Source organism: Pholis gunnellus (assembly GCF_910591455.1).
Source record: "Pholis gunnellus genome assembly, chromosome: 15".
Lineage (NCBI taxonomy): Eukaryota > Metazoa > Chordata > Actinopteri > Perciformes > Pholidae > Pholis > Pholis gunnellus.
In genome coordinates this window covers 9,630,542-9,655,169 of record NC_136542.1, presented here as the reverse complement: position 1 = coordinate 9,655,169, position 24,628 = coordinate 9,630,542, and the positions used below count along the sequence as shown (strand labels likewise).

The following is a 24,628-nucleotide window of genomic DNA, read 5'->3' as shown; positions in this document are numbered from 1 at the left end:
ATGCATTTACCCAGAGAGGAAATTCAAAGGAAAATGCAAACTTCATGTCATTGTCTCAGAAATCTCTGATTCTTGACAAGCATGCCTCAGCATGCAATTAATTTCCTCCCCTTCTCTGGGAACTCCTGTGGTTGCCAACAGAGGCTTGTGTAGTCACACAGGGTGCTTAATTATGCAGAGTGAATCTCTTTTTTTTTTTTTTTGTTCAACTTCACATCAAAGTGTGTAAAGCAGTTGAGTAGACTTGCCTGGAACTGCTCCGGCAACAGTGTCTTTTCCCGTTCTTCCTCTGTCACTGTACCACTCCCTGCTGCTTCCAATGAGAAAACACTTCCTGCAGCTCTGTACCCATTTCCTTCCTCCTACCTCTATCCCCAACCAGTCAATCTGCTGCACATATCCATTTTTTTTTTTTTTTTAAACTTTACTTCCTACTCGAGTATACTCGTATGTCTGTCATTTTGGTATTGCATACAGAAAGTGTTGGCTAACTCTGACGTATGCCGTGTGCTGTATTTGTAAGACCGTGCATGTCACAGAGATTCACTGACACCAGTGACATGGAAATATACGGACATGTGGCGGCTCATATTCCGTACCAAAACCCGTCGCACACAAGAGGCAAGTGGTGGCTTTTGTTCATGTTTGCTTGTCATTAACCTCAAATTGATGTTGAGAGCGTGGGTGGTGCCGGGGCAATGGATGTGTTTGTTGGACTGGGGACTTGCCCGAAGCTTCAACCAGCTGTGCGAGTGTGTGTGAGTGTGTGTGTGTGTGTGTGTGTGTGTGTGTGTGTGTGTGGAAGGGGTTTCCTTTGTGCGGGTGGACGTGATGCTGAGCTGCCAGCTGTATTGAAGGGAGAGAAACGCAGGAGGACTTATTTAGCTTTCACCTCCTTTAACCCTAAAACACCTCCTCAATGCTTCTGTTAGTTTATTGAAACTCAAACTTCTGTCCTTTTTTTATTTCACATGTGCAATTGATTTCAAGCTGATCCAGGAACTCACTTTCTGTTTCGGGCATGCTAGTGTTCAGCCTGTGCGTTGATGCACTAAATAAAATGAACACAATAACATTTAAGCAGTTCATCCGAACCATTTTCATGTGCAGACGCCATGAAATTCGTACACATTCTTAAACACCTTCGTGTGTGAGTCAGATAAGTTTGGTGAAATTATAAATTTGAGCAGCAGTTGTACAGGGAAATCCAGCTCCCCGCTGCTAGCAGAAATGTGTGTAAATTATCGAGCAGGAAGGAAACTAGATCGGTTTAAGAAAAGAGGAAGTGAGAACAAGGAGGGAAGAGAAGTTTCCTGTCACTAGTGTGGCAACCATCACCATTCGGCCCTTTTCTAACCCTGTGTGTGTGTGTGTGTGTGTGTGTGTGTGTGTGTGTGTGTGTTGTGCCTGCGAGGACCCTTTTTTATTTGTGTCCAATACATCTGTATTTTTATTTCCTTCATATTGAAATTTTCTTAATAAAAGTATGTTCTCTATAACCTATATTTACTTCCAACACGACCATCCTCTCCTCTCAGAACGTGTCTCATATCACCTGGATAGAGAGGGAATTTGCCAATATTAGAGTCAAGGTAAGCTCTGACCACTTCTACTGTACAGCTGCTCTTTATCAAAGCAATCTGCAGCCAACACACTCAGGCTGGTGCTTACAGTAACATCTCTGCATTTTATCTTGGTCAGGCTAACACACTTTCGCATTTTTGCGTCTCTGCCCTCTGGAACTTCGATTCGCCTATCGCAAAATAGTTCAAGGCAACCTTTTTCCGAGTAAGGGCCGCAATGCAGTGTAATCAGATGTTTGTGAAACGGAGGTCTGCTGACAGCTCGGTTATGCTCTACTGTTTGGTCAGGGGAGAAGTTGACTCATGCGCTGTATTTACACGGGTGTGTAACAGCCCATTCTCTTTTGTTGAAGAGGATTTACTGCACAAAGAGCAATAAAGTGAGAGACGGATGGAGGAAAAAGAGCGAGAGGGCACTTATGACCGGTGAGAGCTGTTTTAATAAGAGACAGGATAAGCGGGAATGGACTATTATAAGAAGGAAGAGAGGGACATGCCTTTCCACAGACAGGGAAATGTCTCTCATCTGAAAGGCAAGAGGTCGTCTGAACACCTCATCCTCTCTCTGCCTACCTCCCCCTGTCCTCAAGCCTCAACTACTGTTGATTTGTGGGTAAAGGGAAGTGGAATAGAGCTGGGTTTTGGAGACAAAGTACTTTTGAGACAAATTACAACACAGGATCATGTAGTGACATATTGTATGATTATTTGTCACTATTTCCAACTCTCTTCCTTCAATTTCAATCTCTCTCTGTCTGTCTGTCTGTCTGTCTCTCTCTCTGTGTCTGTCTCTGTCTCTGTGTCTGTCTCTGTGTCTCTGTGTGTCTCTCTCTCTGTGTGTGTGTGTCTCTCTCTCTCTCTGTGTGTCTCTCTCTCTCTCTCTCTTAGCTGCAGATGTGTGCGTGGGACTTGTTGGGTGCAGGACTGTGAGAATATGAGCAAGTTCTTCCTTCCTGCCTCGTTTGGTTCTAGTTCACTTCAGCTGCAGTCAGTCACTGAGGACACAGGGGGCTAATCAGACCAACACAGAGCGCAATGGAGAGATGACGGAAGAAAAAATGAAGATGAAGAGTTGATCAAAACGCATAGCTGAAGGACCCTCAAGAGAGAATAGATAAAAAGGAACAGGCTGAGACATTTTTCCATATTTACTCTGTCCACAGAACTAATCCTGACGTGAGTGCACAGATGAGTCTAAAGTGAGATGTGGGGGGGTTTAAGATGATTTATGTGAGCTAGTGCGGTGTTTGCCTTCTCATGGACATGAGCAGGATGATGAAGGAGAGGCTTTGGCAATGCTGAGATGGAAAAGGACAAGAGGAAGTTCAACCTGAGCCGCTTGCTGACCCTCTACCTGTTCAGAAAGGACAAAGCCTTGGCTGACTGCCCTCCGCACGGTAACAGCTGCAGATCAACAGCTGCAACAGGCAACAGCACTGACACTTTACCTGCGCTGAGGAACCACTGGAGGGTAAAGTGATCCCATCTCATGTTGGCATCTTGATAAAGTATAGTCTCCAGAGGGCCGTTAGTGGCGTTACGTTGTCGTTAAGCACGGTCATTTTTAAATGAAGTAGCAGAAGTGGGATTTATTAACGCTGCAAAGCGCCAATGAGACTCGATGCTCGCTGTTATCTGTGGTTGTTAAGAAACGAGGTGCAGCTGAGAAACTGCATGTTCAACCAACTCTGGTTTCCTGTTTTCAGATAAAGCCCCAGGCTGAAGTGGCCTGTGGTGTTGGCTGTTTATGGTGTGTTGTTGTAACTTAAGCATTTTTGTTATGACTGATTCCTCAGTCTTTTTGGGGATTAAGATCATTTCTTTAGTTTAGGACAAAAAAAAATGATGTTTTCCACATTTCTAATTTTGTCCGACCAACAAATGAACAATCATATGTAAATAGAGAAAAGCAGCAAATGCACACATTAAAGATCTAACCAGAGAATGTTTTGGGGTTTTGCTTGTTAAATGACTTAATTAATTTAATCGAAAATCGAAATAGCTGTACATTATTTTACTGTTGACTTATAAATAATGAATGACAAATGCCCGTCCAGTGAAGTGATGCATTTTATTTTGATTGAACATTTTTAGGAAGTGGATCCAGTAAATATGTGGTATTTTTACTTGATAAATGCTAGTGTACATGACTACTAACTAAAGTGGTTTGTCTATGATTTGGCATGCGTGATAAAGGTGTGCGTTGTGTCTGCAGAGGACAAATTCAAGGAATAAACTGGCGCAGGCAAGATGTCCTACTTTCTAGTCCCAAGTTTCAAAATACACATTTTTAAAGGCTGTGAGCCTCCAGGGCACAGGTAAAAAAATAAAATAAAAGAAAACATGTTGCCCCACCAACCACAGTATGAGTACAGGAAACTGAGAAAAAGACATGTTAATGTGGTTTTTGCCTTTCTGAAGGGTGTCGATGTGTTGTGGGTGAGGTTGACACCAGGTCATCAGTGTGGGAGGGGGTTGTGAGCCGTGGCAGTGCTCCACACTGTAAACAACCTGAGAAGTTTTCTTAAAAGTCTTTTGAGGTTCTACAACGTGTGTCCAAAACCAAAACCAAACCACTGGAGGCATTTTTTTAAAATGTGTCGCTTTTGATGTTGCAGTCGCCATCATTTCCAGAAACTACTTTTTTTTAAAAACACCACCACATCGACCAGACTTACTGGGTGTTATCGCCCATTCTTACACACGCATCTCACTTTTTACTGTGCTTCCTCTTTCTGGAGTGTTTTTTATTTTGATATTTTGTTTTTAGCAGCAAAAGAAACTCCTGTGAAAGAACTTCTCTTTTTGCACAGCGAACAATCTCTCTGACATTTACCATCCTTCGCACAATCCTTACAAACACGCAGTATCCTCTTTGTTGTAGCCATTTGTTCTGTGAGTACTGACTGGGTTAATTGTGCTTTTCCTCTCTATTTTGCACTCTTCAGGAAGATGGAGACATCAAGGAGATCAACATTACTCATGTGGTCAAGGAGGGCTCAGAGAAGGCCGATGCCTCTCAGTTTGAACTGCTCAAAGTGTTGGGACAAGGATCCTTTGGCAAGGTAACTGCTGCCTCTGCTGCTCCCTTTGTCTTGACATTGGTCTTTGCCCTCTCACGCTCTCAATCCCTGATCTGATGCAATTGCAGGTGTTCCTGGTGCGAAAGGTCACCGACCCCGATGCCAATCAGCTCTATGCCATGAAGGTCCTCAAGAAGGCCACACTCAAAGGTACAGGAGCCTGTGGTGTGCTTCAATGGTTTCATCACAGTGGGACGGTATAAAAGGCTGGCTTTGTTCTCAGAAAGTGTAATCGTAACAACGTTTGAATGTCCCGACCAGCTGTTAACGTTGTAAACCTGTTCTAGAGCACACCTCCAGATGCAGGGCATCTTCTTGTATTAATATAGTGCTGAAATGTTTAGTCTATAGTCGGAAGATTAATCCAAAAGTTTGACAAGCAAACTTACAAAAACAGCAGTCCTCCGTTTTTTTTATCAAGGTACGGTATATTAGCAACTAGTGTTCTTTTCTATTGTTGTCTGTTGGGTTGGCAGCATTACAGCTGTGGATAGGAACAGCATCAACAATGTTGATCAAGAAAGAGGGATCTATTATTGGCCTGACTCTAGACTCTCTGGAGATCATCACAGAGCAGGAAAGCAGAGGGAGGCTGAGGAGGGTTCTGTCACGGGACGACCACCCTTTGCACAGTGTCTCCATAAAGAGTAGCATGAGCAACCTGCTCCTATTGCTGTTAGGCTTCTTAATGAACAATGTTGATACAATGTCCCTTTTTTCATTCACTGTATGCTGCAACTACTTACGCCATTGTTGTCTGCTTTCTCTTTGGCTTTTGTGATGATTGCATTGTTTGTTTTAAAGTGACAGTACCCTCAGTTTTCGTAAAAAAAGGGTGTATCTTTTCCTGTAACTCATAGAGAACTGCATACAGTAGAAGTATGTAAGCATACATAGTAAGACAACCACAGCTTGCAGTTGTTGTTTTTTTACTTTTGCACACAGGTGGTCTTATTCTCCCGATGCACATCAGAGCATGAGATTTGTTCACACGGTCCCGCGAACGGATGTGGTGCAGTTTCACTTTGCTCACCAAACTGAAACTCGGCGTGGCCCGGCGGCCTCTTCAATTATAATTCAGCAAAGTTTTGATCCTTTTTATTGTGAAGCCAACTAGAAACCAAATCTTTTTAACCTAATTCGGCCATGCCATTACCGGACCACAGTGAGTGAAGTGAAAATTGTTGGAGGGCTTTGTCAGCCTACTTTTCAATATCAAAAGTTTTCTACGTACGCACTTAACAATGTGCTCTTATTCGTCCTCCAGTGAGAGACCGTGTGAGAACCAAGATGGAGAGAGACATCCTCGCGGATGTCAACCACCCATTTGTTGTCAAACTGCACTATGGTGAGTCAGCTTGAGTATTTATTTCATTTTACTTCCCAAACTTAACATAAATGCACTCATTCCCGTCTTATTGCTGTAAATTCAAGAAACTTCCCTCAGTCATGCTTCCTGATTTGGTGTTGTCGTTTGTCCTGAAACTGTCTTTGTATTTGTAGCATTCCAGACTGAAGGGAAGTTGTACTTGATCCTGGACTTTCTCAGAGGAGGAGATCTCTTCACCAGACTCTCCAAAGAGGTGAGAGTGATATGTCTGATTTTTGGTGTTTTGCCGGGCCTTCGATCCGAAAAGTCCAGTCATTTATTATTAATAATGTATCACATTTTTCTCCATCTCTTGTGACGTCGTTCTCTCTCATTTATGCATTCGCCCTGTTTCTGTGTCCCATGCCTTCCAGGTGATGTTCACAGAGGAGGATGTCAAGTTTTATCTAGCAGAGCTGGCGTTAGGGCTGGACCACCTCCATAGCCTGGGCATCATTTACAGGGACCTCAAACCTGAAAAGTAAGAGCAAATGGACATTCTGAATGCACAGAAACGTATATAGACAAATGCATATTTGATGAACCATGCCTATTGGATCCCAAACCATCTGGATGTATGCCAGAGTCCTGTGCCTGACAACATCGTCACTGACCTCTCACTTAAACATTCTTGCACCGCACTGGCCATCGGTAAGACAAATCCTAAAAAAGTGGCACAATTTTATATTCGTAAAGTCAAATCTCATCTCATGAATCCTCAACTGTCAAAGCACACTAAAACACGTAGTCTTCATGACAAAGCTGTTATCCCGGCTGCAGTGTTCTCTAAAGAGGCTTTTATTTGGAGTGATTTCATAATTCGTGCGATAGCCAAGAAACTGAAGGAACCTTAGAGGGAGTTTAATTCAGTGTTTGGAATTAAAACAAAAGTTGACATAGTATCAGCAGTCATTCTTCTCTATTGGACTTTAAAGACAGCCAATAAAGTTTTCAAGGACTCTAAATGTTGTGTTCATGTCCCTTAGCCCAAACAAACATTATGAAAGCAAACCTGCCTCCATGTAACGGTTGCAAAGCCATTAAAATGTTGAACCCTGCATTGTTTTCATCAGCTTCCGATCCTCTTCTTCTCCAATTGTAATTGAGACATGGCTACTTTTCATGGTACATTACTGCCACCAGTTTTTTAAATGCATTCCTCAATCTCTGCTGCAGTGTGTGATGTCTTAAGGATCGATTGTTCACACCTTCAAATACGTTGACTATTCAACATCTCACTATGTTTTTCCTTTAGCATTCTCCTGGATGAGGAGGGACATATCAAACTCACAGGTGATTCTCCAGCTCCTTCCTTCACACCCAGTCTCTCTGTCGGACACACACACACATGTACACACATACACACACACACTTTCCTCTCCTTGACCTTCATTAGTCACAGGGGGTTGACAGCCTTATCTTGCAGACTCCAGATATCTGCATATGGCCCTGTACTTGTTACCTAAGTTAATTATTACATTTTTATCTTCTCTATCGTCATCTATAATCACCGCCCTTTATTTACTCCCGGGTCGTGCCACCATTGAACCAAAGGTGACCGTAGCAGATTATAGAGAGGCAATTATAACAAGTCTCACTGAGGGGCAAATGCTGACAAAGAACGTGCTGTAAAATAGTGTTTATTATTTTTTATTAATGTCAGCATATTGACACTTAAAAAAAATGTAAAATAAGTGACATTTGTAAATAATTTAGAGTAACCGACTACTACACTTTGATGCTGTGTAGGGATGAGCTGACTTTGTCTTGTGGTGTGTTTTTCCAGATTTTGGCTTGTGTAAAGAAGCCATCGATCATGAGAAGAAAGCTTATTCCTTCTGTGGTACTGTTGAGTACATGGCACCAGAGGTTGTGAACAGGCAGGGTCACGACCACAGCGCCGACTGGTGGTCATTTGGAGTACTAATGGTAAGCAGGAAAATGTTACTAAGAATAAAGCAACTCATTTAGTTTCTATATTATACTGAGCACTTCAAAATAAACGGTCTATGCACTCATGTATTCATGGACATGTAGATAACCGTTGCATGTTCTGTGTCCCAGTTTGAGATGTTGACTGGATCGCTGCCATTTCAAGGGAAGGACCGCAAAGAAACTATGAACCTGATTCTGAAGTGAGTTCACTCAAGGTTGGAAGAACACAGAAGCCAGTGGTCACACACTGTTGCTGTTGGAAATGCCTCTCTTGATATCCGGTGAAATAATTTGTGCTGCCTGCCGTCTGTCTCTCCCCGTAGGGCGCGTCTGGGAATGCCTCAGTTCCTGAGTTCAGAGGCCCAGTCTCTGCTCAGGGCTTTGTTCAAGAGGAACCCTACCAACAGACTGGGTTAGTATCAATTCATCACACGCAAACGGCAACCTATGCACTTTAGCTCTGTCTCATCACATATGCGTCATTGGTTGAGATATAGAGATGTTTCTTTACAGCAGCGAGTGCTGATGGTGCAGAGGAGATCAAACGACATGGATTCTTCTCCACCATAGACTGGAACGTGAGTGACGGTCAAGGTTATGTTAATACTTGCACAGTATAAAATACACTCGTGGGAATTTTTATTTAGACTATGAATCAATCTTTGTGGGAGGAAATTCTTCCACTTCATGGTGTGATTAAACATCCTTTATTCCTTTTAGAAACTCTTCAGAAGGGAATTAAAACCTCCGTTCAAACCGGCGGTGGCGCGTCCGGACGACACCTTCTACTTTGACTCCGAGTTCACCTCCCGCACCCCGAAAGGTCAGAGATCAAAGCTGAATGCTGGCTAATAGCCATTAGCTCCATGTCTACTTCCTTCCTGAAGGCACTTCAGTGGGATCATTGTATTTTTCCGGCCTCAGCTTAAAAAAATCAATGCAGGATAGTTAAAGGAGACCCAATTATCAGCAGATTAACACCACCATTAAGATGCAATAACACTTAAAAAAAAAAAAGAAGAGGAGGCTTGAAAGCGTGGTTTATTGCAGTGGCATATTTGAACATGAACATCTCTATAACATCACTTCCAAGACAATACTAGACTTCCTCATTATCTTCTAGACTCCCCTGGCGTGCCCCCCAGTGCCGGAGCTCACCAGCTCTTCAGAGGCTTCAGCTTTATTGCATCGACTCTGTTGGAGGAGGAAGGTTCAGTGGAGTCAGTCAAGCCCCCGCCACACCCAGTGGTCCAGGTCAGAACAAGTAGTTGCTTCACTATGTTTTTCTTCTTCACTTACACTGACTGGAGTGAGATCCAGTTCAAGACAAGTTTTTAAAAGATCAATAGATTTGCTTCTTTTAAATGAGTTGGCTTCGCTACTGAATACATAAACTACAGCTATCTAAAGAAAGAGGGGGAACAAATACAAATGTGCAAGGTGTGTAAGGCACGCAGGGAGAAGAAGGGAATAAAATGGCTTCACAGACAATATTTCAACCAGTATTGGACACGTTTCTACCTACTCAGCTCTGTCAGTTCCCAGACCTTTACTTACCTCGCTCTTCTTCCTCTGCAGCAATTGCACGGGAAGAACCTGCTGTTCAGCGACGGCTACATATTGAAAGAAGACATCGGCATGGGCTCCTTCTCCGTCTGTAAACGATGTGTCCACAAAGCCACCAACACGGAATACGCTGTCAAGGCACGAACAAACAAAACACGCGCACATTAAGAAAAAGAATCCCACAACAATGACGGCTGTATCTTAATATGTATAACTGTAATATCGTTAATATATTGTGCCGACAGATGATAGAGAAGACCAGTACAGACCCCTCTGAGGAGATTGAGATTCTACTGAGATATGGACAGCACCCAAACATCATAACACTGAAGGACGTGAGTATAAAAGCATGCACGCCTATCACACTGTTAATTGCTGTGGGCGTTAAAGCGTGCCAAGTGTCACAGTGAGTGTTAAGATAATGTGTGTCGTTCCGTCGCAGGTGTACGACAATGGTAAGCAGGTGTTCATGGTGACAGAGCTGATGCGCGGAGGAGAGCTGCTGGATCGGATCCTCAAACAGAAGTTCTTTTCGGAGAGAGAGGCCAGCGCTGTGCTTCACACCATCACCAAGACCGCAGAGTACCTGCACTCACAGGGGGTGAGGACAACTAGAAATATGAATAGTGTCTTCTGGGGACCAAACCGCTGCATGACAATCAGCTTAATCTGAGAACTTTACTGTTAAAATCACAACCCAATGAGCCTTATTAATATCTTATCTTACAGTATTCACTTTTCTGTTGCTTTACTTTGTTGTGCCTCAGTTATCTGTATTGTCTTCATCACTCCCTCCCGTTTCGCTCCAGGTGGTGCACAGAGACCTGAAGCCCAGCAACATCCTCTACGTCGACGAGTCGGGGAACCCCGAGTCGATCAGGATCTGTGACTTTGGCTTCGCGAAGCAATTGCGTGCCAACAACGGCCTGCTGATGACCCCGTGCTACACTGCTAACTTTGTAGCTCCTGAGGTGAGCAGAGTCACTTTTCTGTCATCATGCCTTGAATGATGTCGAATTGAAGCTTTACAGTGTTAAACGGTGAAATTAAATGTCATTGAAGGTGTTGAAGCGTCAGGGCTATGACGAAGGATGTGACATCTGGAGTCTGGGAGTCTTACTGTACACCATGCTGGCTGGGTGAATAGCAACACCTTTTTCTTGAAACTGATTTTTTTTTTTTCTCACTCTACTTCAAAGTCACTCCGTCATCTGTCTCCTTTTCTTCCACCAGTTTTACTCCATTTGCCAACGGACCTGAGGACACCCCAACTGAGATCCTGAACAGGATAGGCAACGGTCACTTCAGTCTGACTGGAGTCAACTGGGACACTGTGTCCGAGGCTGCCAAGGTAGAGCTACAAATCTCGCTGACTGCTCCGTCGCTCATGTGTCTCAGAGATGACTCCAGTCTCCTTCTGTCACAATTTCATATTTAATGTGTGCTCCCTCTAGGACCTTGTTTCCAAGATGCTTCATGTGGACCCCCATCAGAGACTGACTGCTAAGCAGGTCCTCAAACATCCCTGGATTGTCCAGAGAGACAAGCTACCCAACAGCCAGCTCCCACACCAGGACCCCAAACTGGTCAAGGTGACATATCTTAAAATTTCTCTAATTACCGCTGAATGGCTTTCTTTTTTTTTTGTATGCCCACAATTTGGATAGTTTAATCATTTGGGCTGCAATTACCATGCTGCTGTTTATGTACAGGGTGCGATGGCAGCCACCTACTCTGCCCTGAAGAAGTCCCAACCAACTCCAGAGCTCAAGCCCATCGAGAGCTCCTTCCTAGCTCAGAGGCGCGTCAAGAAGCTTCCCTCCACCTCCCTGTAGAGACTCAAAACAACCAATCGGCTCACTGGAGACTGAGCAAAACCAACCAACCAACCAACCACCCAGTCAGCTTGCACGAGGGCTCAAGTGTCCACCCGCCTCTACCAGCCAAGGAACGCTGACTGTGGTCCTGCCCCCATCCTGTGAAATCAGTTGTCCTGCTATGGCGATCATCCTCTTTTGGGCTCATCAGCTGCTGTAAGACAGTCTCCGTGGACTAGCAAAAGATCGTGAAGATAGATGGGGGGCAATGAGGGCAAAAAAAATAAAAATTGGCTGCAGGTTTTTGGCTAATGTATTAGCGCTGTGTGTGTGTGTGTGTGTGTGTGAGAGTGTGAGTGTGTGTGTTTGTGCATGACTTGCCACAAGAGTCGATGCAGCCATCATTTTTCAATTGTGACAATGAAAGTTTTCTCTCCTCATCATTGCTGTGATTGGTCGTCATCCAGCTTGCTGCACGCCTGTCTGTCCGCCTGTTTTGTTGTCCGTCATCCTGTTCTTTTTGTAAAGTCAATGAGCTTTATATTAGCGGGTGTGCTGCCAAATCAACCTGTGCCAACAGCACTCACCACAGTACTGTCCAACTGCTGTTAAATGTTTTGGAAAGAGCATTAATAACATGAATATTAAACATTTCTGCCATAAATGCCTCTTTGGCTTTGGTACAGCCAGGATACGTGGATTCTGGGAAATGTCAAATGCTGATGTTTTGGTTAATGTCAATCTATGCTTGTATTTTGTTTTACAGAGAGTGTGTGTCTGTGTGTGTTTGCGTGTGTGTGTGTGTGTCAGTTGCATGACTTGCAGTCCCTGTGTGTGTGCTGTCTTTCAGGATCCTGCAGGGTCATGTGCATGGTCCGGTGACGTGATGATGTCATGTGGCTTCCTTGTTTCTCTCTGCTCCCTTTTTCTCTGCTTGGTCAACCTGCTGGCAACCATTTGAGATGTCTATTATTTTTATTACTACAAAACTAGTAAAATAGGTGGCTTTCTGTGAAAGAAAATGTGCCCAAGGAACAATGTGGCATGTTAAAATTCTATATTAGCTTTTTTTTTTTTCTTGGTTTTTCCTTTTTTTTTTTCCTTTTGTGTTTCTTGGGTAATGCATATTGAATGCTGTTTCCTGTGTTGGCTGCTTTTGTTGTTGATCGTTTTGTTCTTTTTCTTTTTGTCCAAAGAAAGTGGTGATTAAAACAGTGAAAGACACGCTGAGCACTTCAGTCTGTGGACTTAACGCCGAACAGGTCTCTCCTTCTGTTTTGGGATGTAAACAGGACAAAGCACAGCCTCTCTTCTTACCCTTAAAAACGGTCAAATCACTGGTTGCTATTATCACACAGACCTTCAGCAGTCTTGTGTTTAACTCTTGCAACTCTCATGCATTATATTTGAATTCTGTTGATTATATAACACGTTTCATTTTATTGATCCTCAATTTGAGACATGCTAAATAAGAGTAAACGTGTCTCTGTGTAAGTAGCGTCACATGATAGGTCCTGCTTTCAGCTCGGTGCCTGGGCCTACAGGTGAGGCAGAATGTCTTACATAGATAACACGTGATGGACAAACCAAACAGCCTGTACACGTGTGCAGGGGAAGACCTGTGTGGCTAAATAATCTATGAACCAGCTGTCTTACCTCAAAAGGTTCTGTTATAATTCTTGTTTGGTGGCAAAATGATCCCTCCTTTGACAAAATTTATGTTAACATGTTATTGTATGATAAAGATGAAGATTTTTATATCTTACAACTATTAAAAATTCAGTTGCTACAACAAACTGTCTTGCTTGATTGGTGTTAGCTCTCCCTTAAAGTTATTTTAGTATTGCATTGCAATTTAAGGCCAGTGGCTGGATGTAATGGTCTTAAAATGGTTATTTAGATCTACCCTCAACATGAGTTTCACGCACAATGTCACGTGCCCAGAGTCTGGGAAAACAACAAAACGCATGGCCAAAGCCTTGGCAATGAAATGAGACGTCACAGATTTGATACCACGTGGGACTGATTACCTGCTGACCAGCTGCAGTTTGATTGGTTGTTTGCCAAGTAGGCCTGCTGTTGTCGTTTGCTGGTTATTTGCCAACTCCTGTTGTCCTCAGTATTTATTTTAAAGGTTATAATGCGGTCGCCAGATGGATTATCTTCTCCATCACAAATTTAAAAGTCTTAAAGAACATGAGATTGAACACCTGGGTGCCCACCAGCAGCTGGATGTTGTTAGAAACCAACCTGCTGGTAAAATAATGATGATTATAATATTATCACATTTAATGTGGAGCGGTTCTCCAGGGGGGGAAAAAGATCTCAATCCTGTCTAAGAGGATTATCAAACATGAAAGATGCAGGGCACACTCAGCAGAGCTCCCAAATTGACCCGACATACAAACCTGCAAATGGGAACTGAGCAGCAGTATAACAAGGAGAACAGGTATGTGCCCAGTCAGATTATCAGCCTAGTGAAATGCACACTGCATTGTGTCAAAATGTGGAGTTGACTAGTTTTGCATCTGTGTAAATTAGTTGTGCCCTCCCATTTTTTTTTCTTCCACTTAGAAATGCCACTGATTTTCCTAATCATTAACAAACTAACTTGTATGCAAAGGCTACAGTCGGTGGAGCGTATAAACTACTTTTCAGGTGAAAAATTGTTCTCATTTTCAATTGTCTCATGAATCGGGCTTTATTGGCCACATGTGTAGGCTACACATACAATTAATCAAACAATGACGTTTGTAAACCGTAAGGGAATGGTGCTGGATTAAATATGGAATGATTGATGTGAGGGGTTACTTTATGGCTTGGATTTACGTTTGACAGCGATGACGTGCAAAAGAAACCCCAGTGTGGATTGTTCCTGACACTTTGTGACTGATGAAAGCTGTTCATCACAGTGATGTGTCTGGTTGTTGTGGCTTACAGAGTTCCGTTGAGCCTACCAGAGGGGGGGGAGTTGGAACAGGGTGTGAAGGGTCTGCAGTGATGTTTCCTGCCAGTTTCCTGCCTCTGGACCTGAACCAGTCTTAAATGGGTAGCATATTGGCACCAATTTTTTCCCCTGCAGTCCTGACTGTCTGTTGTAATCTGACTCTACGGCTCTGTGACCGTTTCTCGTGTAAACCAGGGTTTATTTTGGCATAGAGAAAGGAAATAATGATTGTTTATGTACCTGGAATACACGATTCAATACACCGGATCTGTATCTGCGTCGATGCTGACCTTACTAAGTGGTTTGGGTACCTGCCATCGCCGATACATTTCACTTGTGAACTCTCAGTTCATGGCGAGCCACAGATACCGAGCTTCGTGCCACTGCAAACCTTGATCCTTGACCTCATGCACATTACATGAAAAATACCCAAGTCAAGCCGTGAGGGAGAGGAGAGCACTGGTATCAGATCGGTACTTGGTATCTGCTGAGACACTACAATTTGGATCAGTGCATCCCTATTACTATACCTTTCAGCTCCTGCCTTATTGAGGGCCCACAGCATGGTGTGTTCCCTCAGCTGGTCACTGGAGGGAGATAAAGTGCAAGCTTTTTTTTTTTAATGCAAAAGTTAAATGAATCTTGGCTACCTAGTTAAATGCTTTTCGGTCAAAGCACTCCGATCACTGACCATGACTGTTAACACCGAGTCTTCTTTGCCCTCTCTCACCACTGTTTTACTAATTTAAAATGCTTATAAAATACCTCTTGAAATGGTAGCTTAACATGGCTGTTGCACAATTTGTCATGTTAAATGGAAATTGATTTATGTTGCGAACAGCTTACATTCTCTGTATGTTAATGACAACGCCTCTCCTGTCTCTTCTTGCCTGTAGCCATGTTATGTTGGCTGTATGTCATGCTATTCCATCTCCTCCTGTTCTCTCTTTCCCACAGCATTCAAACACTAACACCCTGAACCATTGCAGCAAAATCTGCTTTACATGATCAACTCGTAGTATCACCACGTACTTCTGCCTCTGTATGCACAGCAGCACTCACTTACATAACAGTCACACAGTGGCTGCTGGTCCTGCTTTGGGGCTGCTGCTTTCTCTCATTCGTCTCTATTTTACTGACGAGATTCACGTGATGAAGATAAACTGCACACGGTCATGACCTAGAGAAATGCAGTCTATATACTGACACACACTTATACTCCCATTAGGTTCTGCTCTCTGTACGCTGACGTCACCGTACTACCGGTAATGCACACTGCAATGACTGACTTCCTGCTCTTTTACACACACACACACACACACACACACACACACACACACACACACACACACACGCACACATACCCACTGACTCAGCCTGCAGCAGCAGCAGCAGCAGCATAAGGCTACTAACATTGATTACAGAACAGCGGAAACCTAGCATCATCACCATTAACTGTCTCCTGTCTCAAAAGAGAATCTACGGCCTGTCCAGTTTACTGCATATTTTAGCTGATGCTGCTGAAATGGAGGCTGACTTTTGTTGTGTTTTTGGTGGTAAAGGGGATACCAAGGGATGCAGATCTCCATCCGATCTGAGCTGTAACAGGATACTGTCCAGGGCAGAATATTTAAATATAAAGCCGTTGTTGGTGTTTTTCTCTGGTTGATGTGAGTTATAGTTGTGATGTGCTGTTCGTAGCATCCACTGTTAAATTACATATGCACGCACAAAAACCTAAGATTGAAACATAATCTCGCTCTTTCTCTCTCTTCACATCATGTCTCCAGGAGTAATGTGTTTTTATGGCAACACAATGGTCACCCGTGATTCATTCTAACCCTGCACAAAAACACAATGCTAGCTTTTCTACATACAACACACGCTGCACAACTTCAAAGTGTAAAGAAATCACGCTCGTGCACCTGCCATCTGATTAGATGCATGTGATATGTGACCTGATACATGCAATGTATATGATAATATATACATATGATTTTAGTATTTCTCTAATCCATTTAATTTATTCAAATTCAGTTATGCATACATTTCTTTAATTTGACATGACAGTATGTGTCATTAGTTTATCCTATTAGAGACATTTATTACTTGTGTGACTAAGTTAGATCACCGTCATCCTGACCCTCCATAAAATCATAAAATGTATTGTTCTTATTGACTGTTTAATAGGTAAGAATCCATTCACGTGTATTTATTAGCACAGACTGACATACAGTATCTGAGCTGCAGCTGTATCCCCATCCTCACCTCTGCAGGTCAGACTTTATTCACTGAACTCACACCTGATGATGTAATCTAATCATTATAACTACTGCCAAGTTGCAACCCTGCTAGCATGCAATTCTGGACACACACACACACACAACTCTGATACTTAAGACAAATAGCTGACAATGAACCCCAGTCATTTTAACCAAAAGCAGACGGGACAAGGCAAAGGCACACAGATGCTCTCAATACACACATAGCACACAGATTAAAGTAATCTGGAACAGAGTGTGGGGTGGGAGAGATTGAGAGCAGGCTTTCATCACAATTTTAGCTATGAAGAGAGGGGAATAGATGGAAATGGAGTTGGAGATAATTGTATTTTGGAAGGATTAGGCCCTTTATTAATTCTGCTTAGTGTGTGTGTGTGTGTGTGTGTGTGTGTCTGTGTGTGTAGTGTGCTTGTAAATGTAGAAAAATGTGTTGATTTGCCATAACAAAATATTTTTTTGGTTTAGCATCTTTGTGTTTAACGGGAGGCCAAGTCCTGCTGCTCAAGATGTTTGCCAATGATGATGGCAATCTGTGTGTGCAGCTCTGCAGGCACCATGTGGGATTAGTTTACAGTGAGTAATTTTAACTGCGGGATGTTGCGCAACCACTAGCATCTTCCGAAAATGGGCATCATGCTAAAAACAATACTCCACTAGAGCATCTTGTCTTGATCCCAAAAATCTTTACTTACTCAAGAGGCATGTGTATCACACAACTTTACAAATCTAAGGGAAACTGTTCAACACATTCAAGGAAACCCAGCAAGGCTGCACCACGTTACCCTTCATACAATTTCAGTGGATACTAAGAGTAGAATTACCAGTAAAGTAATGTTCAACATACCCATACGTCTTTCATGTACATCATTAAATACTAATTCTTCATAAACCTTTTGGTATTTAAAAATTGTTGTCTTTGTATCCTTTGCAAACAAAGGCCTTTTTTCTGGCTTTTTGAATAGTACAGTAGGATAAACGCCTGAAGAATGTCTTAAAAGGTTTCCTGTCATTCCTGTCATACCACATGCAATGGCCTACAACTATAGTTTTTCTTGCTTTTGCTTCTCTGTCTTTGTATTTCTCTGCCTTTTCTCTCTAGAGGTCAGTAGATCAGTCGAGCTAAAAGCAGAGGGAGAGCCGTCAGTGCTACTGCTAATGCGATGTCAATCCTTAGATAAAAGCAAAGGGCTAAGTGAACACTCAAATATGCATGTGTGTGAGTGCAGAGAACAAGCTCTGACCCCTCTAAAAGCTTTATTGTTTTGATTCACACTTGCTGAAAGCAGTTATTTAGAACATCACTTGTTAGTTCTCCAGTGCTACCCTTTTCAGTTGATTCAGCTTGTGTGTGTGTGTGTGTGTGCGATGTATTTGAGTGAACCTATCTTGTGTCTTACTTCATACTCTTATCATATTACTTCTGCAATGCCGCCGCGGAACCGGTCAATATTTGTCTAGACGGAAAGGCTGCTAATGGAGTGGAGAATATTATAGCGAGCAGAGGAAAAGGAAGAAGGAGAAACCAAGGTATTCTATCATGATGATGTAACTCCTATCAGATTATTTAAAGTGGAAACTGTCATTATTGCTGCCACAATTCAGGTATGAAACATGAGTTCAGGTTTCAGTTTTGAACAACCAAAGACAGGTGCACCAAAGACAGGTCAGGCCACAGAAGGGGTACCAGAAGCAACAGCCAAGGTGTTTAGATTCAGGATTACACATATCACAATGGCTTTAAGTTCAGTTGGATGCTTTGAAAAACTCACAAACTCACAAACTCTGTGAGAGTAGAGATTGCCTTTTTAGTGCCCATCTAATTTGGGTACCTTTTGCAAACGTGTTAAGATAATACGATATTCACTTCATAACTGTATTTAAGAGCACAATTCAGAATGACAAGCATACAGAGGTCTGTCACTAATGTGACAGAATCTGCAGTGGGAGAATGTTATTATGAGCCTGGTATGATTTCTTGGTACCACACCTTTGTGCATTGTGTGCGTTGTGCCAGAGAGTTGTATGATTTCAATTTAACAAATTCAATTTAGAATGTTTGAAGACAATCTTTTATCTGCAAATGACAGTTTCTTAGCAACAGTGAATCTTCATTGCTTGACATTTGAGTACCAATACGTATGTGCATAAATAACAACAGTTACCCATAGTGTATTTGTTACTAGAGAAAATCCAAATGTGCGTGTGTGTGCCCTTCTGTTTATTTGTATGTTTTTGTGAACCAGTGTTACTTACATGAGACTTAAAGAGGAAGAAACAGTGTGCGGTGAAGGCTGTGAGCTGCCAAATGGGTCGAAAGGGGGAGGGAATGTGGGAGAGAATGAGTACCGGGAAAGGGTGACAACACCGAGCACCAAGGTGATAAATGCGAGGGAGAAATTAGAGCATCATCCCTCCCTCCATGCTTCCGCCACGGTGTTGCTAGGGGCAACCATCCGAGCAAAAGAAGGGGAGAAAGAGAGGGATACGAAGAGACCAGCTGGTAGGAGGAATGGCAGCAGAGTGAAGAGGAGAGACCTGCGTGTCTTGACTCACTCTGCCTCGCTTGACTGAGCGGAGCTGATCGAAGCAGAGCTCCAGATGACGAAGGCGAAGCAGAACAGAGGACACGACCGCCTGCATCAGCATCAGCAGCACACGGGCCGGCTACCCAATCATCAGCTGACATGCTCAGCGACCAATGAGCTGCCAGGAGGCTCCTCCCCAGCACAACCACTCAGATGCAGAGGCAGCACTAGCCCGGATCAGATCTCTTATTAATGAATGGAGCAGTACGTAGGCTGCACATCTCTGCACTGTCTGCTCAGCTGCACTCCACTCTGACACAGGAAGAGACGAGGGGAAAAACATCAACAGCGACAACAAGGACAGCGACAGCAGCAGCAGCAGCAGCACAAGACGAGATAAATAGTGGCCATGAAGGGACGACAGAGACACACAGACCCCCATGATGAGGACTCAACCGAGGACAAAGCAGCAGCCATTAAAAACAAGGACCCGCATCCTGATATCCTCCCACCGGATTCACCTTCTCCCTCATCATCTTCTCCCCCTCTTCCTCCATCAGCCATGCCACCGTCTACATCTGCCTCTGCTCTCCTGGCGCTGGCCTCTCCAGCCACCCGGCGCTCCATTTCCATGGGAGACTTCCGGAGGGTGACAGGGGCTCTGCTAACCGGTTCCGAACCGCCGTCCACCTCTGCCACGGCCCCCTCCTCCAAGCTCGTAACCCCCAGCTCCAGCATGGAGTTCGAGGCAGCTCGACGGCGACTCCTGGAGGTTGAGGAGCGTCAACGTGTCATCAGAGAGATGGAGCGGCGGCTGGAGGAGCTCAGGGAGGTGTTTGTGCGCTCAGAGCAGGAGTTGGTGGTTCACGGGGAGGTGGTGTCGCGGATATCTAGCTCAGCCCAACAGGGGGAGCTGTACGTGGTAGAGAACAGCCAACGACTGAAGAAAGGCTTGAGGTTCAAGAAACATCGACCCAGCATTGTCTTCTCCTCTATGCTGGGACTCCGCACGTGCCTCCCCTGGCCTGTGAAGCTCAAATAGGACATTGAGACAGCTTTTCCACCATCGCTTTAGAATTGTGCTTTACATAAACGGGAGGATAGACCTCCAAACTTCAGCTATCACTCATTGGACATGGTTGCTCTCTGGTTTCCACCGCTCTGCTCTTGTATCCTGAGGCTGGTCCTCCAGGTCTTAGAGTGCCTACAATAATCACAAATGCTAGTAAGGAGCTTTTTGTTCAGTGTACTTCTGAGGAAATTCTCTGGCTAGCAAACCAATCAAGCCAGTACCGGTGCGATGTTGTACAGGATATCATTATTACTTCTTTGCTTTCACAGATACTTTGCTGCTTGCAGTTTGGTGTGGTGGTAGACTTTCATAGGAGAGATTGTCTGAAGATATTGAGTCTTTTTTTCAGGGAATGTGGCAGGAGAGGTTCAAACTGGCCCGTGAGGTAAAAAGAGCTTTGTTGTATGTCTATTAACTTATGCAGCAATGAATGAAATGCCAATAAGGATTGCATTACTATTCTTATTATTATTCTTATATAATGGTAGAGTGGGTAAGAGGGGAAAGGAAAAGAGATGACGAGATGGAAGAAAACACTGACCAATCTGTCTCCCCAACATGAGAAGTGAAGGGCAGTGAAAGAGAACCGGAGGTGAAGCTATGATGGGATTGCTGCACTGTTACATAAAACCCAAGCATGCAGTAAATAGGTGGGGAATGGACAAGAGTCTGGAAAAGAGAAAATGCACAAAGTGTGGAATTCAAATGGCTGAGACTTGCACAGGAAACGTGCCTTGGCTTCTCTGTGACCACGACCACAACCCTTGTTTTTGGCAGCATATTGGAGGAAAAGCGAGGGAGCAGGAGACGAGTTCAAGCTGGGACGATTCCACCTGTGGCCTCTTTTTATCCAGTCACCTAGCAACCACTCATCTCTTTGTCCTAATTCTGATTTCACAAACCTACAGAATGTATCCAGCAGAGCACTGTAACCACAACAAAACTCAACAGCTGTAGAGGTCCTATCGTGGATTTAGGAGCCAATATTTCTGCTGCAATTATTTAAATATATATGAACTGTCTTTATAGTGAAACATATTATTGATAAAAGCTGTTCATTTATTGACGATGAGGGGGAACTTTAAAGTTGAGCCATGCATGCATTAGAAAGGCAAGCTATGATGGGCCATCACTTTTGGCTGATTGTGTTATAATCGCAAGATATTTAGAATTGCAGTTTTGCCCAAAAGAATGACACTTGTGCGTAGTGTGCACAATAGCATCTTCACTGGTATCCTAATCAGTTTGTGAATGAAATGTGTTAATTCAGGGTACGAATGTCAAAGCCAAACGATTTGTTTGGTTAATACGGGAGATCAATCTGTTATGTTGTCTTCACATGTACAGCAGTGTCCTTGTCCCATTAGCAGCGAGTGACCTGATTTCTACTTATAGATCACATTAATATTTTCGGCCTAATTCCTCTCCTCCCTCCCATTTCTCTTCTCTTTGGACTAGCAATGACTATCTTTTGTATTCCGCTAGTCCACCAATCCCTTGCTTCAGCTGCACACGTGTGTGTGTGTAGAAAGCACTGCCAATACACCAGGGATATCTATTTTTGGCATTCAAAGGTTATGGCAGAGAGGCAGGTATTCAATCTGGATGCAGCATTCGTTGGTGGGAAAAGCACATATAGCAGCGTAAGTGCATGTTAGTATCCATCTATGTGTGCTACTTTCTAAAAGAAAGCCTCGATGGTGCTTTGTTTGCGCTCCTATCATAAATGATCTCACCGGAGAGGAGAGGCACATAGTTTGACTGCATAATATAGCTTAGGGTAGTATAAAGTCACCATGTGCGCTTAGATATTCCAATTGTAATTGCTTCTTAGTTGCAAAGATTCACATGATTGTGTCATGTCACTGCATCATTTGAGATGCATTAGACAATGGGCACTGATATACTGCTCAGAGACCAGGCTTGCCTGTATCAGGGACCTTGCAAGCAAAGTGAGAATAAAAACATGATGCATGAAATTGGACGTGAAGACTAAATGCACACGTTTAAAAATGTAGGTTGATGCAAATAAAACAGAATGAATAGCTTTTGGCTATTTTTTTAATTGGACTATAAGGGCACTATATTAGTTTGTCTAAGTTTATTGGGAGCACAAAGGGGCACTCCACCGATTTTTACCGAGTACTACCTGACCTGCTCTGACGAGTCCTCAGGAGGGGACAAAAAATACCCTACTGTCATAGAGATGTTACCAGCTTGGGTTTGAGGCTTGATTTTTTAACAGGAAACCCTACATTACAAACCAAGCATGAGGAGTTTGAAATAAGTGCTGGATCCTACATTTAAAATGTCTCTCTGTCAAGAAGTGCAGTTGTAAATTGCCGGAGTAAGCTACCAAAGAAAATGTTACAGATTCTGTTGACGTTTTCTGATAGCCATGATGACCTTATCATTGAACATTGACTAACTTTATTCCACATGGACATGGGAAGTACGTTTTGCCGTCTTTGTGCACATCCATACCAAACAATATTCAGCCAGGCCAGTTGCTGGCAGAATGCTTGTATAGAACAAAAGGGTCTAGTAGGCCTCAAACATGTATTGATGGTCCTATGTATATAGCTGGAGTTATAACTGAATATACAGCTGGCCTATATATTTCTTTTCATATGCCTTATTCAGTGTTGGTGCATGGCAGTGATACTTTGGTGATAGTACTGATAATGAAGGCAATGGTAAACAGCTGAAGTCATGACCATAATAGACCTAAACATCATCTGGGCGGAGGAAAAAACAACAACTTGTACACTGGTGTGCGACTGCACGTTTTGCGTTTTTCTATGAATGAAAAAGACCACGTTTCCCAAAGATCTGTAGGCCCACTTGCAGAATGAATGTAACTGTAGTATTTTCTTTCCCACAACACAGAATGTACAGTGTAATCACGTCTATCTTGTTTGAACCTGTGGTTGGCAATGCATCCTCTTGTATTCGTTTCAGGGGCCTTGTACTTACATTTAAAGTTACATTTCTGACTTTTGATACAAGGGTTTTTAACAATTAAGCCCAAACAAATAACTGTTTGGGGAACTAGAAGCTACGACCAACTACAAATACAGCGCCCGCAGCCCTTTACTGACACAAATGCTGGCCAAGCACAGTTTTAATCCTTTTAACTCTTTTAATATTTTGTGTTTGTTTATTAAATGTAGGATATATTATGTATTTATGTTGTGGAGGAATAAGCACAGAACATTTTCCTTAAATTAGGTGTTTCATATCTTTATTCACACTCGGGTGATATTTCTGTCGTTGATTGAGAGCTGTATATTCTACTTTGTGAATGTAAGGTCAAATGTTACTTGTGTGCAACTGTTATATGCATAACAGTCACAGCAGGTTTGGAGTCAATTTGGTTTGCAACAGCGATTTGCAAAACTGCAAAGCCTTAATTTAAAACGTTTGTGACGGGTTTATGGTTATGAGACTCACAGGAAAGAAAACCCACTTTCCAAATGTAATTGAAAAGCAGCTGTATTGGACGTTAGTTGTCTCCAAACCCTGATGTACTAGCACTGGTTCTTAAAAGGCTTTTGTTTTCTGCTGCACCGTAAAAGAATGAATGTTCTTCTATGTTTAATGCTTACATTTGCTGCCAATTAAATGTCTTGACACTATAATTTACTTGACCACAGAGCTACAATGTACAAGAAATATTAAATGATATATTTCATTTAGATTATTATCAGGTTTTGTAAGATATAGGCTGAATCATTAGAATAAATGGAGAAAATGAATGAAATGTTGTTGTTTTTTCATGCCTCAGACTGGAGAGAAAATCCTAAATAGGCTACAGTCTCTTTTGGGGATTCTTCTGGAAACTGCTAACAAAGTGTTTCAGGTCAGATATAAAAAATATGATTACATCCTTTTGCTGCATGAAAGGTCTAGGAATTATTAGGGTCACCTTGCCTCAGCCCACAGCCGTGTAGTGCCTGATCAGCAGTAAACTACTCATTGATGTAGCAAGCTGTGAAAATACCAAAACTGTGAAAAAGGGGAGTAATAACGTTAAAGTAATTTGCTTGTCCATCAGAGCCTCTTCTCAGCTGATTATTTGGTTAAGTGGAGGTTGGATAAGCCTGTGTTCAGACGGAAAAGGGCAGAATTACTGGAAATATATCCCACTTCCAAGTACCCATTAATGCAAAGCAGGATTTGTGAAGATATACTAAGCTGATGTGTTTGCTCACTCGATGAAAGGCATTACAGATGTAGATGAGCTTTAGATCGGCAGATCTGAATATCTAGGGTATTAGAAAGTCAGAACATCCTCTATTATATGATCTTCTATTTAAAGAGATTACAGACCCTGATGCATTAAAAAGTCAAAGTTCAGTATGCCATGAAAAGTCATAAACAAGGCATGGAATAGTATGCACAAAAATGTGTCATAGTGTTGTATGCTGTTCTCTTTTAGGACATACT

At 42.9% G+C, this 24,628-nt stretch overlaps 2 protein-coding genes across 5 annotated transcripts in view; both read left to right on the top strand.

Moving 5' to 3' along the window:
• Positions 1 to 13,133, top strand: part of rps6ka1 (ribosomal protein S6 kinase a, polypeptide 1) — a gene marked incomplete at its 5' end in the record, with an annotated part of 45,412 nt that extends 32,279 nt beyond the window's left edge. For 2 of the 4 annotated variants that reach the window (XM_079174621.1, XM_079174620.1), the window contains 20 exons: positions 4,532 to 4,648; positions 4,735 to 4,816; positions 5,934 to 6,014; positions 6,170 to 6,249; positions 6,410 to 6,516; positions 7,291 to 7,328; positions 7,822 to 7,964; positions 8,100 to 8,170; positions 8,294 to 8,382; positions 8,484 to 8,548; positions 8,691 to 8,793; positions 9,094 to 9,224; positions 9,549 to 9,674; positions 9,782 to 9,871; positions 9,979 to 10,137; positions 10,346 to 10,507; positions 10,599 to 10,675; positions 10,770 to 10,887; positions 10,991 to 11,128; positions 11,249 to 13,133. In XM_079174621.1, the coding sequence (XP_079030747.1) occupies positions 4,532 to 4,648; positions 4,735 to 4,816; positions 5,934 to 6,014; positions 6,170 to 6,249; positions 6,410 to 6,516; positions 7,291 to 7,328; positions 7,822 to 7,964; positions 8,100 to 8,170; positions 8,294 to 8,382; positions 8,484 to 8,548; positions 8,691 to 8,793; positions 9,094 to 9,224; positions 9,549 to 9,674; positions 9,782 to 9,871; positions 9,979 to 10,137; positions 10,346 to 10,507; positions 10,599 to 10,675; positions 10,770 to 10,887; positions 10,991 to 11,128; positions 11,249 to 11,371 (2,100 nt within the window). In that variant the 3' untranslated portion in view covers positions 11,372 to 13,133. Of the gene's footprint in view, positions 1 to 2,475; positions 3,055 to 4,531; positions 4,649 to 4,734; positions 4,817 to 5,933; positions 6,015 to 6,169; positions 6,250 to 6,409; positions 6,517 to 7,290; positions 7,329 to 7,821; positions 7,965 to 8,099; positions 8,171 to 8,293; positions 8,383 to 8,483; positions 8,549 to 8,690; positions 8,794 to 9,093; positions 9,225 to 9,548; positions 9,675 to 9,781; positions 9,872 to 9,978; positions 10,138 to 10,345; positions 10,508 to 10,598; positions 10,676 to 10,769; positions 10,888 to 10,990; positions 11,129 to 11,248 lie in introns of those variants that run through there. The other 2 variants (XM_079174619.1, XM_079174618.1) reach the window with 2 other exon arrangements.
• A 6,383-nt stretch (positions 13,134 to 19,516) lies between these two features.
• On the top strand, positions 19,517 to 20,149 carry LOC306706958 (uncharacterized protein; the record flags this gene model as incomplete). The annotated part of the gene is made up of 1 exon (XM_079174214.1): positions 19,517 to 20,149. One exon carries the CDS (start codon positions 19,517 to 19,519, stop codon positions 20,147 to 20,149), a length of 633 nt encoding a protein of 210 aa, XP_079030340.1.
• Between the last annotated feature and the right edge of the window lie 4,479 nt (positions 20,150 to 24,628).